This window comes from Carassius auratus, chromosome 10 (assembly GCF_003368295.1).
Source record: "Carassius auratus strain Wakin chromosome 10, ASM336829v1, whole genome shotgun sequence".
Lineage (NCBI taxonomy): Eukaryota > Metazoa > Chordata > Actinopteri > Cypriniformes > Cyprinidae > Carassius > Carassius auratus.
The window spans coordinates 1,090,574-1,111,913 of record NC_039252.1 but is presented as its reverse complement, the minus strand read 5'-3'; the positions used below and the strand labels follow the sequence as shown (position 1 = coordinate 1,111,913).

Genomic DNA, 21,340 nt, shown 5'->3' with positions numbered 1-21,340 from the left:
TATATCTGGAGAAAGCAATATTATACATAAGACTCATATTTTTAGTTTGTTTGTTTCTTACAAAAACACATATTTTGTCTTCTCAAGACATTAACTGATGCGCTGAAGTGCTGTGGATTACTTGTGGATTATTGTGATGATTTTATCAGCTGTTTAGACTCATTCTGACGGCACCCATTCACTGCAGAGCATCCACTGATGAGACACTGATGCAGTTATACATTTATCTAAACCTGATGAAGAAACAATTTTGGATGAGCTGGGGGTTTCACTTTTAAGCAGTAAAATATTTCGCAAATTTCTTTACAGATCCACATACAGGAGGCACTAAAACACACTAACTGGAATATTGATCATGTTTATCAGGTCAAAGGGCTTTACAAGCTTTTTTTTTATCCACAAAGGTGTTTGTTTTATTAACTGTAGGTGAAAGTGTATCAGAGTGGATGTGTGTTATGTAGATTTGTGATCGCTACAGTTTATTAGGAAGGGTTAATACACTGCAGTATTAGTGAGTTAATCAGAATTACACATTATAATGGTGCTGTCCTATAGACCCCTTTTGTGCGGACGTCACAGGTACGTCACGGCGCTAGCTGGAGGCAAAACAAACGGAAAACTGGAGGCGGGTAATACAAACCAACACAGGGTCGGGTCGGCTACTCAAGGAGCTTAAAATGTCGTCTTGTTGTGTTGTTGGTTGCCAGAATCGACGGAGAACATTTTATATACATTGTTGTGATTAATTGTGACTGGAATTTAAGAACATGGTAAGAAAGAATAAATACAGAAAGTTTATAATTATTTTCCAGTCTTCAGAATTTTTATTTCTAGAAAATATTTACATCTTAATAATAATTTTACTGTAATGTCACTCTTTATTTATTCTAAGGATTTATACACCCTCAGTTTCTCTTTACTTTACACGCTCGGTTTCTCTATCAGGTAAGTGTAGATGTCAGGCCACTCAATCGGAGGTAATCCTGTCAGATCGTCCATCCAATGAGTGATTGTGTACGGGTCGACCAATCTGGTTCCGTCCGTTAAAGTTAACTTTTTCAAATAATTATCGCGGTCCCGGACAGTGAGTTACCTTAAATATTCAGATAAAGCAGATATATTCAGATTTTCTCCAGCCATTGTTAAAAAAACAAGCTAAGAAAACTCGCTAGCTACCGTTTGTTCAAGTGTTGAGGGGAATCTTTCTGCCTCCAGCTAAGCCCCGCCCACACAAATACGTCACCTTGTTTACCAACTGTAAAAGGGTCTATAGAACTAAACTAAGATCACTTTAACCTGGTGGTTCCCAACACTGCACTCCTTAATCAAACACCCCTGATTCAGGTCATCAGCTCATTAGTAGAGACTCCAAGACCTCAAATATGTGTCAGAGAAAGGAAAAATGCATAATGTGCAGTGTTGGGGTGCCTCCAGGACCAGGGTTGGGAACAACTGCTTTAACCAATTATTTCACTGGATTAACCATAATAGAGTAAATAACATACATTTTAATGTGAAAGGTAAATCATTAGTTTAACCCATTAGATAAACCAATTTCCCATAGATTTTTTTTTTAGATAATTGTTATACAAAATTGTGTAAAAACTGAGAATTTCTTTGTGTAAAAACTGAGTAAATGGATTTGAAAGATTTTTATTTATTTATTCTATTTAAAGTTTAAGCACAAAATAAAATGCATTGGTCATTTTTTTTTAATACGCATGTTGTCAGTGCAATAATCAGACCACTATATTAATTAGAAGATGCCCTATTGGAAAATTACTGGGACACGTATTTGTGGAGAGCACCAAAAGTTCCTATATAACATATTATTAAGCCCGCTTATGTCTGAATTCATTAAAGATTAGAACAAGCATATGCAAAGCATCATTTAAAAGTATGTGATAAGAGTGCTGTTTTATTCCCTTCCTCTGACCTAAACCATCAATCAAAGCCAGAAAATAAATCCATTTCAGCAAATGCATTTCCATCTATTCTAGACAAGTTCATCCCTGACAGCCTAGATGAGGAACGTCAATGACCACGGCTGCCTGTGTGTCGAAGGGGACAAATACGGCCAAGGGAAACCTGAGAAATCAATCTGCTTATGTCTCTTTCATCATAAAAGACAAAGGGTCTACCTCAAATTCCAGGTAGTGCTCCTTCAAGCGGTACTCATCGATTTCTTTGGCTTTGACCTTTTTATCTGGTGGGTAGGATCTGTGCTCGGCTAATTCTGTTGATACGTGCTTCAGCTTGGCCTCGTGGGACTTGAGCTGCTCTTCCTGAAACACAACAGACACATCAAATGACCAGCAGTCACCAGAGGCTTCAGATAGGCCTTGAGGAATCACGATTCTGAATGGAAATATTACCAAATGTTAGAATTAGACACTTTGACAATGTGCCAATGATAACAGTAAAGAGAAAAACCTCGATCCATCCAGATGTTGGGTGCACGTTATTAACTCGCTATGTGCCGTTCACACAGAATGCACTTTTGTGTTGACAAAGATGCGACGGGGCAGTGGAATAGGAAAAACATGCAAGAAGATGGGCGATGGACAACAACAACTGTCTTGACTCTTCAGACCCACCTGAGACATGCGGGTGGTGGTCGCCGGCAGCAGCGGACGGCTGAATTTCTTCTGTGAACCAATGGCAGCGGGGAAGGATGGGGCAGAAAACATGGCCGCCACTGAGTTGATTATTCTGATCCAGGTCTCCATTTCCTCGGGGCTCCTACAGAGAAGAGACGGCATGTGTTCATATGAAGAAGACCACGCTACAGTCATGCAAACTCACAGGACGAGACCAATCAGCCTTTACGAAGAAAAGACCAATGTACGAGATGAATGAGCTTTAATTGAGCTTGAAGTGAAGCATGAAATTAGATTTGGAGTTGAGGGAAGGTCTCGGCGGTTTCATACTGGGCCTGGAAGAGGAACACTCTCCAGTCAGCAGTCTTGAGTTTGAGAACATTGGGCTTCTTCTCGTAGTCCATGGCCTTGATGGCGAGAGCATGGTGCACGCTGATGGCGTTCTTCAGGTCGTCCTCGGACAGGGTCTTCTCCGGCTTATACTCATCCTGCAGGAGCAAGCACAAACAAGACAAATGATGAACACGGACAGGGATCGGAATCCAAGGAGTTCAATAAATCTGGTTTGGATTCTTGTTTCCTAAAGATTCTTTTACATCAATTACCAATTCAATTCAAGAAATGGCTAAAAACACATCTCTTTCATCTTCATTTGACCCTCTGAAACTCGAGCACTGTATATTTAATCTATTTGTTTTCTTTTTTACACAAGCATTCTCTATTCTTTTGATTTATTGTATTTTTATTGGGGGGAAAAAAGACACTCTAACACTAGCGTTTTCTATTCTTTTTCTATTCTATCTACTTGTTTTCTTTTTATTTATTATTAAAAAAAAACCTTGTGTACTGCGTTAGACCAAGACTTGTGTCACAGTGCTATAGGGTTGAGTCTAGGAGCGTGGAGATGAAGGTGAGTCACAAATAACTTTCTTAAATAATCCAAACACAGGGGAAGACAAGTAGACCATAGTATATACAAAATAACATTAATCCAGACAAAGGAGACCAGGAACAGGGCAACGAGATGCAGTTGTCCTCATTTGTAAGTCAACTGACTAATGATTAAATGTAAATGTAATCTCAAAACGTAATGCCTTTTGCAGAGCCAACACAATAGAAAGTTGTGAAATTCACTATTATTATTGATATTTAAAGGGTTAGTTCACCCAAAAATGAAAATGATGTCATTAATGACTCACCCTCATGTGGTTCCAAACCCGTGAGACCTCCGTGTATCTTCGGGACACAGTTTAAGATATTTTAGGTTTAGTCAGAGAGCTTTCTGTCCCTCCATTGAAAATGTATGTTATCTTTGTTATTGTATATTTAAACAATATGGTGAACTCGATCAGGTTTAATGCAGAGATTCATACTTGTTCTGTATCCTTCCTTGATACTAGGATCCAATTAATATCAGGGTCTTTGGTAACTACTTCATACACTAAGCCTGCTGATAGGAACAGCATTCTTCATTCTATACGATGCATCATATATAAATATAGATCAGATAGTCTTATTCTGTAGTCTGTACTACAACATATCCAGCACACAGTCAGGAGATTGAGGATTTCTTTAGAAAGCAATGGCATATTTTGACTAGTGATCCTGTGCGATTGTTTTTCATTTTTTACATTAAAAAAATGTCAGATTTGTTTGTTTTTCTTTTTTGGTTAAATCCGAAACTTTGTGAAAATTAAGATGCATGGATGCACAGGCAATGAAGTAGACTTTTATGTGCATCTCAAATGTGCTGCTTGTAAACAGAAAATGTTTGTCTTTTAAGAGTAGTGTGACAAATTGCATAGATTTACGTCAGACAATTTATTACATGTTCATGTGCCAATGTGATTTGACTTTTGTAGTTAAACAACAAACAGCACAAAATCGAAGAGGGGGGACATCTAAAATGTAAACTTCTACAAAGAGAACGCCTAATGGATGCTCGATCTCGAGCCATTGTATCTTTTAGGCATGAATGAAGAGCTAGTTATAACTAGTAAGTCATTTAATGCTTTCTGTAAATTATTTTGATACATTTTTGTGATTGTTTTTTATAGATTATGTGAGTTATAGTTTAAGTGAGTTATCATGGACATTTGTATATGTGATATATACGCTACCAGTTAAAAGTTTTTGACCAGTCAGATTTGTTTTTAAACAAATATCTTCTGATCACCAAGCCTGCATTTATTTGATCCAAAATACAGCAAAAGCAGTAATATTGTGAAATATATTTGTTTTATAAAATAACTGCTTTTGAATGTGTGACGAAAGTGAAATTATACCCAGCTGTTTTCAACATAACAACATTAAATGTATTTTTTTTTTTTTTTTTTTTAGCAGCAAATCAGCATATTTTAGGTTGATTTCTTAAGGATCATCAGCTAAAAATTCAGCTTTTAAATCACAGAAATAAATTACATTTTAAAATATATTCGGTAACACTTTAGTACAGGGTCCAATTCACACTAATAACTAGTTGCTTATTAGTTGCTTATTAGCATGTCTATTATTAACATATTGGCTGTTTATTAGTGCTTATAAAGTACTTATAATGCATGACATCCATAATCCTACCCAATACCCTAAACCTAACAACTACCTTATAAACTATTAATAAGCAGCAAATAATGGGTTAATTGAGGCAAAAGCCATAGTTAATGATTAGTTAATGAGTGAGAATTGGACCCTAAAATAAAGTGTGACCATATATTCTAATAGAAAACACTTATTTTAAATAAAATATTTCAGTTTTACTATTTTTGCTGTACTTTGCATCAAATAAATGAAGTCTTGGTGAGCAGAAGAGAATTCTTTAAAAACATCAAAAATCTTCCTGTTCAAAAACATTCTGGACTGGACTGTGTATGTGTATACATTTGGTGCTATACTGTTACTTTAATTACAATTAACATGTATTTAAAGGGTTACCCCAACCCAAAATGACAATTTTGTTATTAATCACTTACGCCCATGTCGTTCCAAACCCTTAAAAACTCTGTTCGTCTTCTGAGCTTTTACGGGTTTGGAACAACATGGGGGTAAGGGTGTAGTATCCCTTTAAGAGTCAGAAAACATGACACTGAGTTTGCATTTGAGTATATTATTTTTCTCCCAAATCAAAGGTCTGTTTGAAATGAGAATAAGAAAGCCATCCAGAACATTTCCTGTTTCTCTGATGAGAGTCATTTGGTGTGATTGCTGCACAAATGGCACATCATTAGCTCTAATGCCATGGAAACAATCAGTCACCAGCACAAAAATATATGCACAGGTACGGCCTGCTTTCACGCCAATATTTCATTCCTGTGACTCTTGCATGACTGCACAGCTAAGCAACTAATGCATGTTCAGATGGAGCACATGAATAAACTAGTGTAATGGAGAATGGGGGAGCAGAAATGCTTCTTTCTTTGATGGGCTCTGAAAAGGTTTGTCAGATCTGAAATAAATGTGTGAATGTGATTACCTCTCACATCAGAATCTCCAGGAGGAGAAATCGATTTATTATTGATGTCTGTGGGAAATGATGGAAATGTGATTAATCAGCAGTGCGAGGGGGAAAATGAAAGAGCGAATAAACAAACCTTCTGCAAATAGAGGATCATGCCTTTGAGAACAGCATAGAAGGTTTTCCAGCCTCGTTTCCCTCTCGGTGCTAGAGAATACAAGTGAAAAATAAATATCATGAAATAATTTATCAAGTTGGTCTTTTCCATTCAGTAAGTTCATAGTGACCAAGAACTAAAAAGGACAAACAAAAGCATATAATTTTAGGTATCATAACTTCTTCCAAGTCTTCTGAAGGCATTTTCTTTGTGTGAGGAACACACCCACATTTAAGAGGCTATTCAGTCAGCTAAAAGTCAGTAACAACACACATAAAAGCAGCATGGATTATGTTTGTAGTGCTTTATGGAGCTCAACAGCATCTGTCCAAATACCCAACATGAGCATCCTACTAAACATCTCTTGATTTCCATAAGTGCAAAATTCATTCAGTTTGGGATGACGTGAAGTTGAGCAAATGATAGGGCTGCTCAATCATGGCAAAAATAATAATCATGATTATTTTGGCCAATATTGTAATCATGATGATTTAACATGATTATGAGTTAGCCACATTAGCAAAACTTTATACGAGTGATTTATTTAAAGATAGCGATATCATCAAATTATACATCATACAGTCTTCACTGTAAGAAATAAAATTTTGTTTCTTGTTAAAGCAAAAAAAAATCTTTCAGTCAAGAGCATGTGATTTTGTCTGTCTTTTGTTGTTTGGTTTATAATAAGCACACAATCAACAGCAAGAATAAAGTCCACTGTCACTTTAAGAGCAGCACAGATCAAATTTATGGTCATTTATTAAATAACTGATGAAGGTTTTTACGTTAATAACCACCAAGTGCCAAATCTTGACACATTTTTGTGTATTTCAGTGAAACTTGAGCTTTACATCTCCGTTCTCTACGATAAAAAAAAAATACTATAGTAATTTATGGTAAATACGCTTTTTGAACCGTATTCTATACTTGAATTAATTTGTTGTGGTAATTCTATAGTTGCGGTGGTAAAATAACTACTATAGTAATACTAACAATTTTACTTTAACCTATACATTGCTAGGTTTCTGCAGCTATAGAGTATACTATACTACAATACAGTTCTACTGCAATATTTATAACAGTTTATCAGTTCACTACAGTAAATATTACAGTATGCTGTAGCATTCATTAAAGTGATGTAAATAATATACAGTATAATACACTTTACTATAGTATGTTTCAAAAAGCACTATAGTATTTACTATACATTACTATAGTATTTTTTTTGTGGGGTATCTGAGCACATCCACAGATGTCCTCCAGAGAAACAGCTCAAGTTACCGTATTTTTTCGGACTATAAGTCGCACCTGAGTATAAGTCGCATCAGTCCAAAAATACTACTGACCTTAATATGTATCAATCACTCCTTGTCTCCACTGCTAAAAGGACATTCTACCATAACAAAATTAACAATTTGTCTAACTCTTGCATGCTCTTTAGAACATTTTCCTCGCTTCTTTGCCATTCTCCTCCCCCTCATTTATCAACTCTAACAGCTGACAACTTTGCCACGTTCTTCATTAACAAAATTAAAACCATCAGTGCACAATTTTCCACACCACAATCAGTCGAGCACATCTCACCAGCAAACATACACTCATTCACATCCTTCTCTTCACTCTCCGAGGCAGAAGTCTCCAAAATCATCGTTTCTAATCATCCTACTACTTTTCCGCTTTAATTTTGTATTTTTTTTATTTGTAACCGAGGAATTGCGTATGTTACAGAATATTACATTTAGACACTTTGACAATATGCCAATCATAACAGTAAAGAGAAAAGAACAATCAATGAATTTATTATGTACTGCGTTTTGATTATGCATGTTTTGATGTGTACTGCTTACACAAATTTAGCAAATACATTACTTATAAGCTTTCCATTGAAAAACAGCAATCTGTTGTCGATGCTTGAGGCTTAGATCTTTAGAATGGTTTGTAAAGATTTATTTTGTCCCGCTTCATTTAATCTATTCATAAACATTGACACGTGCAAACAAAGAGCGTTCAGTGCACTGGCATCCAGGTGCAGGTTAACAGGTTAATAAAGAATAAGGTATTTGAATCATGTTGTAGTAACATGTCTAAGTTGACTTGTTCAAAATCATGAAAAACAGAGAAGAAGTCAAATGTTCAGATTTTTTTTTTTTTTTTTTTTTTTTTTTTTGATGCCAAATTATACAGCCCTAAGTTGTAAGGTCACTTGTGTTTTTCTGTGCAGTTAGACAGGCTTGTAGAATCCCACCACTTAAGAAACCCACCTTTAACTCTCTTTTAGAGAAATACAGAATGATTTCCCTTTTTCCTTTCATTGCAAAAACACTTGAACGAGCTATGTTCAACCAAATCTCTGCCTTTCTTACACAGAAAAAAAAAGAAAGTGAAAGTCTCGGAATTGGTGCTGTGCATTTAACCCATCCGTGTACACATATAGCAGTGAGTAAGGAACAAACACACACACCAGGAGAAGTGGTCAGCTATTTGCTCCATCGCACGGGGAGCAATTGGGGGTTCAGTGCCTTGCTCGAGGGCACTTCAGAAGGTGGAAAAGAGTGCTGTTCATTCACTTGAGGTTGAACCTGCGACCTTTGGGTTACAAGTCCGACTCTCTAACCATTAGGCCACAGCTGCCCCAACAAACAACCTCCTAGAACAAACTCCTTGACAGCAACCAGTCTGATTTCATAAGTGGACATTCAACCGAGACTGGCTTGCTCTCAGCTGCTGAAGCCCTAAAACGGGCAAGAGCGGATCCCAAATATTACTGGATCTATCCACTGCTTTTGACACGGTTAACCACCAGATCCACCTGTCAACCCTATTGGCAAAGGGCATCTCAGGAATCGCACTCCAGTGGTTTGAGTCTTACCTCTCAGATAGGTCCTTCAAGGTATCTTGTAGAGGTGAGGTATTCAAGTCGCAACATCTAACTACTGGGGTACCTCAGGGCTCAGTTCTTGGACCACTTATCTTCTCTGTCTACATGGCATCATTAGGTTCTGTCATTCAGAAACATGGCTTTTTATATCACTGCTATGCTGATGACACTCAACTCTATCTCTCATTCCATCCTGATGATCTGACGATAGCTGCTCACATCTCAGCTTGTCTAACAGATATTTCTTGCTTGCTCTTCAAGAATGGGCTAAAAACACATTTCTTCCATCTTTATTTGACCCTATAACTCTAGCATTCTCTATTCTAAAAAAAAAGGAAAATTATTCATTTACTAACTGCTTGTTTTCTTACAAAAAAGCTTTTCTACTCTTTTTGTATTCTATCGGTTCTCTTTTTATTTATTGTAAAGTTAACAAAAGCAAAAAAGGCATCTAAACACTAGCTTACTCCATTTTTATTCTATTATATGCATTTATTTATTTTTATATAATATATATTCAAAAATAAGCTATCTGAGACTTGTTATAGCACTTGCATACCTTTGCTCTTTTGTAGATTTTGATTGCTTACATTGTCCTCATCTGTAAGTCGCTTAGGAAAAAAAAGTGTCTTTCTAAATGATTAAATGTAATGTAACGTAAATCTAGTAAACTTAAATCAAGCAAGTCCCATTTTACAGAAGTCATATTACATTATTTTACTGTTTTGTGCCTGAAATCTGGCATTTATAAAGGAGCAAAAGCATGCCAATAGAAGGAGGCAAATGTTTTTATCTTGTTTTTATCTCGATTATTGTATTTTCATAATCACTGAAGGCTGAAATCAAAATCAGAACTGTATTTCGATTAATTGCAAGCTCTAGGAAATGAGAGGGTTGTGCCGACTGATAAAAGTACTCTTAACTCTTACTTTTTCCCTGTACTGTATGTACCATACTGTTGTGTTAAAAAGGGTCAATCAAACATTTCACCAGTCTGTTCATCCTCTGAAGGGCATTACTTACATTTCCCCTGTCAAATGTTTCCCTTGATAGTGTCTCTGTAGAACAGCTTTATTTACGGCTGTGCTATAGGTGCTTTGGGAAGCATCCAAATGTTTCACACCCCATACAGACGGAGTTCTTGGTAGTGCGCTGATGGTACCTCTGGGACCCTGGCCTGAATGCTCTCAGCATGCGATGCAGCAGATCACTATAGCCCTGCTGTTTTTATCCCAACTGTAATTCGCTCATAGATACGCTCATTAGACCATGCTGGCATGGCTGGTATTGGAGACTACTAAACTCATGTTGGCACGTCTTCTGCCAGAGCTGGACTGTAAATCAAAAAGCAGGAAGGTATCCACTTCAGTTTTACCCCATCAGATATATTCAAACATCTGTTCAGAAGCTTGCGGTCAGTGCTTTTAGTATGCTTTTGAAAGAAGTCTCTATTGCTCACCAAGGCAGCATTTATTTTATTTAAAAAAAATTGTAAAACAGTAACATCATGAAATTTTATCTCAAATAGATGTTTTCTATGTAAATATATTTTATAATGTCATTTATTTTTGTGAACTGTCAGCATCATTTCTTCAGTCTTCAGTGTCACATGATCTTCAGAAATCATTCTAATATGCTGATTTGCAGCTCAAGAAGTGTTTCTGATTATTATCAATGTTGAAAACAGCTGTGCTGCTTCATATTTTTGTGGAAACTATGATTTTCAAAACATATTCTAAAAAAGAAAGTTAAAAAGATAATTTGAAATATAAATATAGTAACTAGTGCTGTCAAATGAGTAATCACATCCGAAATAAAAGTCTTTGTTTGCATAATAGATATGTGTGTTCTGTGTAAATGTATTACTTATATATAAACACACACATACTTTTTGTAATGCAGTCAAGAGAGCTGAGAGCATATAACACAAAAACATAACTATTTAAATATATAAAAGCATCCTTTTAAACTTTTCTATCATATAATTTTTTACTATATTTCAACTGTCAGTGTTTGAGATTCTTCTGCAGGACGAGCTGTAATCGGTGCATCTCTTCAAACAGACACAACTGCTTAGCGGGTTTTCTAGTGACTCTAGAATCTCATTAGGAAGATAAAATAAGTGGACATAATGTATGAGAGACTACGGCCAAAATCCCATTTCACCATGTGTGCCTGCCAAAGCAGTGAATCACACCTGCTTTATCCTCGTTCACACTACACAGCATTTAATTCATGTTCATTCCCATCATTCCCTGCACTCCCAAATGCTTCAGTTAGAAATAGTCATAAATACAACATGCTTAAAAAATAATTTTAATAACACAAAGAATTAATAAATCAATATGCTTCCTAAAAACTAGAAGTAAAAGTCTTTGAATGACCTGATCTGCAAAAAAAATTAAAATCTTCAGTTGAAAAGTGCTTTACTATTTGTCTTTTCAATTTGAAATAAAAAAAATAATTTTAGCATAAAGTAATAATTTTAAACCAATAATTTCTCATTTTCCCACTCCCCCGTTTGACTGGAAGAGGTGGAGGTACTGGTCCCGTAACACCCCTTCTGCCCCTTGGTTATCTGATGCTCTATGTGAACACCGTTCTAAGCTTAGAGCTTTGAAAGGGTGTGGCGCAAGTCCAAAAATACTACTGTCCTTAATGTCTATCAGTCACTCCTATCTTCCTTCTCTGCTAATGTCTCCACTGCTAAAATTACATACTACCATAACAAAATTAACAATTCGTCTAACTCGAATGCTTTTTAAAACATTTTCCTCACTTGTTTTTCCTCCCCCTCCCCCTCCTGCTTCATCTCTAATAGCTGACGACTTTGCCACGTTTTTCATTAATAAAATTAAACACATAAGTGCACAATTTTCCACACCACAATCAGTCAAGCTCATATCACCAGCAAACATACACTCATTCACATCCTTCTCTTCACTCTCAGAAGTCTCCAAACTCATCCTTTTTAATCACCCTACTACTTGCCCACTTGATCCTATTCCATCTCATCTCCTTCAAATCATTTCTCCTGCAGTTGTACCTGCACTCACTCACATCATTAACACATCCCTGCACACTGGTGTTTTTCCCTCATCATTTAGAAAGGTTCGTATAACTCCACTACTTAAGAAACCCACCCTCAACTCATCTCTTTTAGAGAACTGCAGACCAGTTTCTCTTCTTCCTTTTATTGCAAAAACACTTGAACGAGCTGTGTTCAACCAAGTCTCTACATTTCTCACACACAACAACCTCCATGAAAGCAACCAATCTGGCTTCAGAAGTTGACATTCAACTGAGACGGCCTTGCTCTCAGTTGTTGAAGCTCAAAGACTGGCAAGAGCAGAATCCAAATCTTCAATACTTATCTTGCTTTATCTGTCCGCTGCTTTTGACACGGTTAACCACCAGATCCTCCTATCAACCCTACTGGCAAAAGGCATCTCAGGAACCACACTTCAATGGTTTGAGTCTTACCTCTCAGATAGGTCCTTCAAAGTATCTTGGAGAGGTGAGGTGTCCAAGTCACAACATCTATCTACTGGGGTGCCTCAGGGCTCAGTTCTTGGACCACTTCTCTTCTCTGTCTACATGGCATCATTAGGTTCTGTCATTCATAAACATGGCTTTTCATACCACTGCTATGCTGATGACACTCAACTCTACCTCTCATTCCATCCTGATGATCCGACGGTAGCTACTCGCATCTCAGCTTGTCTAACAGACATTTCTTCCTCGATGATGGACCATCACCTTCAACTCAACCTTGCCAAGACAGAACTGCTTGTGATTCCAGCAAACCCATCGTTCCATCACAATTTCACCATCACATCAACCATAACTCCTTCAAAAACAGCTAGAAGCCTTGGAGTTATGATTGATGATCAGCTGAATTTCTCAGACCACATTGATAAAACTGTCCGATCCTGCAGATTTGCTTTATTCAACATCAAGAAGATCAAGCCCTTTCTTTGGGAACATGCTGCACAACTCCTTGTTCAAGCTCTTGTTCTGTCCAGGCTGGACTATTGCAATGCTCTCTTGGCAAGTCTACCAGCCAATTCTATCAAACCTTTACAATTAATTCAGAACGCAGCAGCAAGATTAATTTTTAAAGAGCCAAAAAGAATATACGTCACACTTCTGTTTATCAATTTGCACTGGCTTCCAATAGCTGCTCGCATAAAATTCAAGGAATTGATGTTTGCCTACAAAACTACCACTGGCTCTGCACCCATTTACCTAAATTTGTTACTTCAGACTTATGTGCTTCTAGAAGCTTGCGTTCTGCAAGTGAACGTCGCTTGATTGTGCCATTCCAAAGAAGCACAAAGTCACTTTTACTGACTTTTAAATTAAATGTTCCCTTCTGGTGGAATGAATTCCCCAACTCAATCCGAGCAGCTGAGTCCTTGGACATCTTCAAGAATCGGCTTAAAACACATCTCTTCCATCTTTATTTGATCCTCTAACTTTAACACTCATTATTCTAATTCTATTCTTAAAAAATCTAACTACCTTTCTAATCTTTATGTATTCTATTTTCTTTTCATTTATTATGCAATTGTGTGTGTGTGTGTGTGTGTGTGTGTGTGTGTGTGTAGACCTCTTAACACTAGCTTGCTCTATACTTTTTTTTATTCTTTCTGTTTTTTTATTTATTATATTATTTAAAATCCCATGCTACGTGTACTGTGTTAACCTAACTGAGACTTGTTAGCACTTGTATATCATTGCTTTGTTTTTGATTGCTTCCACTGTCTTCATCTGTAAGTCGCTTTGGATAAAAGCGTCTGCTAAATGAATAAATGAAAATGAAAATGTAAATGTAAAGTATTAAATGAAACATTTTAACAGTATTTTTCACTCCTGTTTCAAAATCATGTACATTTTATCCTCAAAATGAGCAGATGTTGTATGACATGATAACTTCAGATTAAATCTTACTTTTCTTCCCGTCCATGTCAGCGTGGATTTTGCGGGCCAGGAAGCCAGTTTTGTAGACCGCAGCGTTGGGGTCATGGGCAATGTCCAGGAACGGGTTACTGCCGCTGCTGATGCGACTGATGCTCTTAGTGTGAGAGTGATGGTTCTTATCCGCCAGCTCAGACAGAGACTTCTTCAGCTCATCTCCATCACTACAACACACACACACATAATCCCATCAACCTTCATGCATGACAACTCTTCCACAGCCCTGACAATCTATGAATTATGTGTAGTGAAAGTCTGAACAGGTGGAAACTGTGGAAACTCATTTCTGTGAGAGACTGATGTGTGGGAGAGACTGCAGGAGTCCCCACACAAACACACTGACCACTGACTCATAATGCACATCTGTTAACACGTGGCTGCCTGACATTTGTGAAAATTAAAAGGACGAAAAGAATATGTAGATTTAATCTAAATGTCATTTTTTAACATTATCTATTTTGCACGACAGCTAAATTACATCAAAATACAATTCATGCAACTTGATTGATCACATTGACATCTTATTTGGTACAGTATGCACACTTCAGTTTACAGAAGGTCACATAAATATTTATCCACCCAACAGGTACAAATCCAATGTACTATTCCTGCTCTGTAATCCGCTATCTTCATCCCATATGGCAGTGTTTCACAGTCACCACATCCACACATGCCATCTATTACTGCTCATGTGTAGATGGCTGGCAGGGCTCCTAAAAACTAGGTAGGGTATCTTGGCAGGCATTTACACTAGTTTTTTTATAGAACCAGACACCTGTCCATTACATGTAATCTGAATTACATAATCAGATTCCAAAATGTATGTAATTAGATTATATTTCGTTTTAATTTGCTAATTTTTTGCACACCGCACTATAATGTGATGCATGCAAAATACAGAGTTTTGGCCGTTACAAAGTCTCCATCCACAACAGATGTACATCGTCTGCAGATATAAGGAATTTCATTGCACTTTAACAAGTAATCTGAACGACCTATATGTGTGTGATATTATAAACAAGCCCTCCCGAACAGTTTAATGCCACAGTTATGTTAGAATGCATCTCATTCTCATTTCTGTGCCGGTGCATCGGGCTCGTCAAGGAGCGCTGTATCACCGATGCATCAGTTCAATTAAACTTTACTCCAAATATATGAACTTACCTGTTTTGAATACTTTATATTTAACATGTTCTTTTATGTCCAATATTAGTGTTAAACTGTTGGACTTAAATAGAAATGTACTATTGATTGATAACTTGTGTGCAAAGATGCGGCAAATTTGTCACAGGATGCGCGATGCGACCGTCTCATGTCTCTTCGTTGAGTATTTACTGAGTTACAGTTCATTTTAATGACACGTCTAAATGAAGATCAGCGAAGACTAAGGCTGCAGACAGAGCATTTTGTTTTCTTTATTTTATAAGTGCACAACGTTTTGTTGTTATGTGTATACGAATAAAAGTAGACCCTTTACAGATTCGACTGATGTGTTGCTCTTATCTGTACGTAATTTAAGTTCTTTTCGGGGTTATCAGGAGAAAATGACAACACAAATGACAAGTTTTGGGTCTTGTTTTATTTTTTTCTGACCATGTTTATTGTAATCAAATTCTGTGTTTTAGCATGTCTAATTTTTTAAATGCATAAACAATACATTTTTATTCCAATTTATTCTTACAGTAACCTTATGAAACGTTTTTATTTACCTCAGAAATTCAGTGTTGTGTATTTAAATTTTTCTGATTATCAAATGAAGGCATAAAACAATTAAATGTATCTTTTAATTATTGAAAAGTCAACCAACCTTTCTTGGCAAACATTCAAATTAAAACATGGTACAAATGTGTGATTATTCCTTATTTTTTATTTTACAAAAGTTTATTTTGACAGGTTGATGTGAATATCTTTACATTTCTGTGTGTGTATTCAGTTTTACTCAAATGAAATGGTCAAATGTTCATGAAGAGACTCTCAGAGCAGTTTTAGGGATGTTGTTCATGTACTTATGTCTTCATTTAGTGAGACGGCAAAGGCTGAAATCACCGTAAGCGTCACGCACACTTCAGTATGTATGAAGTAAACAAAACCGCGTGTCTGCTCCAATTCATTCACATTCATTCAAATCTCTTTTTGTGGCTTACTATTTACACATACTAGTCTATATCACAATTTGATTTAAGTGTAATTACCTACTTTTGATTAATTCATCCAAAGTTTGACAAATTCCGTGACATTCCGCGTTATACAGTAAATTCAATTTGTATGACTGGATTCCTTCCGCGTTTGCAGCATCGCAGAAAATATAGGGCCCTTTATTTCACATTTAAAGACTGAATAACTGGAACCTTCAATACCACAGAAATGAAAGTCGCACCTAACACTTCTGTCCATTTTATCTCAAAACAATGTCTATATATGTAATAAAATGACTTGTATGTTTAAATATGTTCTCAAAACGCATAAGACTTATAAACAAAGACCACATGCTATGTTTGTTATGCTATGTAAATTACGGGCCTTGTGATCGTATATTGCACTTGGCCCCTCTATAGATCCACTGGAACGGATGAGGGTGGATGGGTGTATGCACTTGGACACCCCTGTTTGTGCCCCATCGGCTCCAGCCCTTAAAATCATCCTAACGCTCCACCCGATGCTCCTGGTTGGGAGGTTATGTAGCCAGTTATGTTACTGTCCAGCTCTCAAGTCTGTGGAAATATGTTATGCTGTTTCTAAAAGGCACTATTTTGGTTAAAAAGAGGAAAGCGGCTCTCATGGCATTGTTCGGAGGTCACTTTAATATGCAAAAACACTGCCAAGAAACAGCGCCATTTGTCTTCACAGAAGACTTGATTAGTGAATTAGCTTGGAACATTGGGCTATAGAAATCTAAAGGGACCACTCTCACGACTTGACATCTACTATAATTACTCACGTTATTTCAATCTTTAATAAGATTTATTGGCCAGTAGGTGGTTGAAAATGTTAGTTTTCTGGCTGGACAGTGAATTTATCAAATTGTGCTCAAAGCCATTGTAAAAAAAAACCTCATAAACGCACACCTGTAACCTCATTAAATCAGTATTACTGCTGTGTGTGTTGCTTGGGAATTGCTGAAAAAGAACTTAGCTTTGATTTAAAGAAATATTCCAGGTTCAATATAAAATTTGGACAATATTGACAACAGAAAAAAATACTTTTCTTTTTTTCGTCCTTTTTTTTTTTTTTTTTATTCTTTGTGTTTGGGAGAGAGAGATTAACAGGTTTATATGTATATGAAAGTGGTGTATTTCAAAATATTATACATTTTAATGTTTACTTTTACAACCACAAATTGTTCAAACCTATTTTCAAACATATATTTTCAGTGGTGATCACTGTTGGGAACGTTACTTTAAAAAAGTAATTAGTTATAGTTACCCACTACTTGTTCCAAAAAGTAACTGAGTTAGTAACGGAAATACTATATAATAAAAGTAACTCGTTACCAGGGAAAGTAACTATTTGTTTTACTGTACAAAAAAAAAAAAAAAAAAGTTGCTATATGTCAGAGAATAGTAATTAGTTAGAGAAAAGTAATTAGTTAGATTACCCCATTACTGAAAAAATAAATTTGTTACCTAACGCCGTTCTTTTAAACGCCGTTATTCCAAACACTGGTGGTGATTGACAGAATCTTGTTGACAAAGTTTAAAATGTATTTACCCAGAACACTCACTGTTCTCTGGGTAAATACAATTTTTAGCTGTTCTAAAATCACTGTAATCCATGGCTTCATACTGCTTTGAAAAACAATATATTCAAACATGATATTAATTATTATTAAATCTGCAAATAACTACAGCGTTCTAAATGTTACAGCAAGAGATTAGCTTGAGGTTCAGATGTGGTTTGCGGTTGGTGCAGAGAGTTGGCGAGGGCGTGCTGTAATTTGGCACAATGGGACTGTGTCTGGTTCTATGACTGTTATCAGAGAAGCACATTGTCAGTCTAATGTCGTGTTTTCAAGATCATAATTACAGCTCATGTCTCAAATGCCACCAATCTAATCATTTGACTCAAAGGCGCACTATCACACACACTTTTTGGACCTTAATTGGACCGTGTGTTTATTGTGCATTTGTGTGTGGTGGGAACCAATGCCAAGGTAAAAATAAAACCATAATTTGATGAAGAGAAGATGGCGTATGATCTGTGGGACAGTGAATATTGCATGTGCTCATGGGAATGCTGGCTTGAATCCAGAATCCAGTCTGATCCTAATATCCTGCTTTTTCCTCTAGAATTTCCTGTTTACCTTTCATTTCTGTTTTAAAAAAGAGCAATGGTGGTGAATGCATTAGTACTTACACTGCCCATTCCAGCTTCTCGTTTTTGATGGAGTTATACAACGACTGCATGGGGAAAAAACAGAAAAAAGACAAAGATTAGTATGGTAGAATTCATGTTCACCTAAAACACAATTAATTATTCAACCTCCTTAAATAACGGTTCTTCAAATGTGAGGTATGGCTGTAACTTCATTGCTGTGGAAAACGTACCAGATCAGCGCTTGTGCTTTTTATTTAATATCTCACTGAAGTCAATCACCATAGAATCATGACTTATGAAGAAACACTGTCTCTTCTGGACTAATGAAGCTTTCTCATGCAGTGCCATCAGTAAAATTCATTGTGAAAATGTCACACAATCTATTTGCACTATTTATGCAAATACACACCCTGATTCCTGAGTGAAAGGTCAAACCACACATCAAAATGCAGAAATCTCAGTACGGCTATTACACACAGACCACATGCAGATGTTAAGAAGCACACTATACATCTGCGCAAGTGTCATATGACAGACAAATAGGGCTTCAGTACATTCATGAGCATGCTCGATAAAACAGACAGACATACTCTCAGCGGTCATCTGATACATACTTCTCACATGAAGCAACAGCAGTCACCGTCTCCTAACACTAAACACACATCAGTTGATGTTACGGGAAGCTGTTGCATGACACACGAGAGATCACAGCTCGTTTGTGTTAATACATACGAGAGAATTTTATGACACCAGTCTGTGCTTTCTTTCTGACAGATGGCTGATTTTGAACGCTTTTAAGTGCACATGTGATCTGTGTGAACAAGAGAATGATCAAAACGTAATCGTGGTGCGATGTCAGGGCCAAACCACTCACTTTAGTCTTAGATAAGCATAAACAGGCAGGCAAAATCTGAAATACATCATGATATTAAATCTTTGCAATTAGATGTATCTGCTAAAATTAATCAAACAATAAAACTGACAAAAAACAGAAAACATTCTGCTCTTAATTCATTATGATGGTTTATTTGAATAATTACATGACATATCTAAAGCAGTGTTTACTTCACTAACAAAACTTGAAATTCCATTCCATTGTAGAGTTAACAGGAAAACGCTTTGAAATCTAGCCTCGTCCAGAATTTGCTGTGTGTTGCTCTGCTGCTGCTGTATGTCTAATAATACAGATGTGCATGTGGCCTAGTGGATAATATTCTAGTCTGTGCCAAAGACTAGTGTATACTGTACTGTAAGGGAATATCGATGGGCGAAACAGTTATTAGTAATCATGAATATAAGAGCTTTACTTGATATTTAAAATGATAAAAATAAGTAGACTGATTTCCTGAAGAGTGTAAACAATGTGGTGCTTTAAAAACACCGATCCGTCCGAGAGGCACAACTACTGACCCAGCCAATGAACATCGAAACCTGCTTGAAAACATTATTTTGTCTTTCTGTTTAATGATGTTAATTACATAGAAATTCAATTCAACTTAAAATTACTGACAAAAACAAAAGAAATTGGTTGTGAAGTAAACCACACGGTTTCTCACATTTATTTCTCTATAAATTAATCTGAATAAGTATTAAACACAACCTATAAAGTTAAAAATGGTCACATACACCAATAAATTCCAATCTGCACATATTCCAAGTCATATCATTTAAGCCTCTAAATCCACCCAAATCGTCAGTTTCCTTTAAATAAATTGCAACCAATGCAACCATTCGTTTACTACATATGTGTGCAGTCATTTTCCAATTATAGTTGACTCAAAGTGAAAAGTGTCAATGTCCATAGGTGTAGAAACACAAAGCCATGTTCCTCTGTCAGTGGATACCGCCCGCTGGACACACACACACACACACACACACACACACACACTACACTGATGTGTTTACACAACACTGGAGAGGCTACAACACTGGCATCAACAATCTCTGTGAATCATAAATCAAACACAGTGGTCAATAAAACAGACAGACGCCGTTAACCCCGGGTCAAGGTGACACGTAAATGCCTTCACAATAACAGCATGCATTTCATTTAATAACTGGAGCAAACAACAAAAAAGCCATCATCAAACCATCCATCACTTAAAGAAGGCTGCCAGCTAAAAAGACAAAGGTAAAGACATAAATCCAACGTAAGGACATGGACACGTCTCATTCACAGGGAAATCCAGCATTTTGTTGAGTGTGAGTATTATAACACCAGAGCAGCACTTAATAACAGCGTTACATGAAGATATTTAGTCTGCATGCAAGATCATATCAGCAGTGAGATCCAAAAATCCCAACAACATCACAATGCCAAAGAAAAATCATCTCCATTCCAGGCACACAAACACCACAGGCTCGTTACCTTCTCCTTTTTGGGCAGTCCACTGTTGAATTCAGCAGAACTGGACACTTTGAGAGACTTGGAGCGGTGCTGGGGCTGACGCCTGACCGGCTCCTCCCTGCCGTACTTGACGGAGCCGCTGGCCCGCATGCGGACCTTCCCCGTCCCCTGAACGCTGTTTACCCCAATCATCTCCTCCGATTAAAGCCCTTTCACATGCACACGGTTCCAGAGAGGAGAGCGAGCTTGATCCGGAGGGATGTGTGAGGAGGAAAGGAGAAGCGGGAAAGCGGACAGACGAGCAACACAGACGGTGCACAATCGTCCCTGCCTTCAACACATGAGCGGCGCTGCTCTCTCCCACATCACTCGCCAGAGTGTTTGGATTCAGAGCGAGTTTCCCTGGAAGCAACACGTCAGTGACTGGTCGAGTCAGGGAGAGACACAGAGAGAGAGAGAGAGAGAACGGGAGAGGAGATGCTCCTCCCATTCTGAAGTGAGCTAATGTTGAGATCGATTCATTTCTATTTCAGACAGCCAATGTGAGCTGCCCACAGGCCTGTCACGATAACACATTTTGCTTGACGATAAATTGTCCAAGAAATTATCACGA

The 21,340-nt window shown here is 37.1% G+C and overlaps 1 protein-coding gene across 1 annotated transcript in view; it reads right to left on the bottom strand.

The window, feature by feature from the left end:
• The window catches only part of psd3l (pleckstrin and Sec7 domain containing 3, like), a 113,562-nt gene that overhangs the window by 3,889 nt on the left and 88,333 nt on the right, over positions 1–21,340 (bottom strand). The window contains exons 11-16 of the mRNA XM_026273078.1: positions 18,420–18,463; positions 14,040–14,230; positions 6,188–6,258; positions 2,931–3,088; positions 2,598–2,742; positions 2,142–2,285 (exon numbers count right to left, since the gene is read on the bottom strand). Of these exons, the coding sequence (XP_026128863.1) occupies positions 2,142–2,285; positions 2,598–2,742; positions 2,931–3,088; positions 6,188–6,258; positions 14,040–14,230; positions 18,420–18,463 (753 nt within the window). The remainder of the gene's footprint in view (positions 1–2,141; positions 2,286–2,597; positions 2,743–2,930; positions 3,089–6,187; positions 6,259–14,039; positions 14,231–18,419; positions 18,464–21,340) is intronic.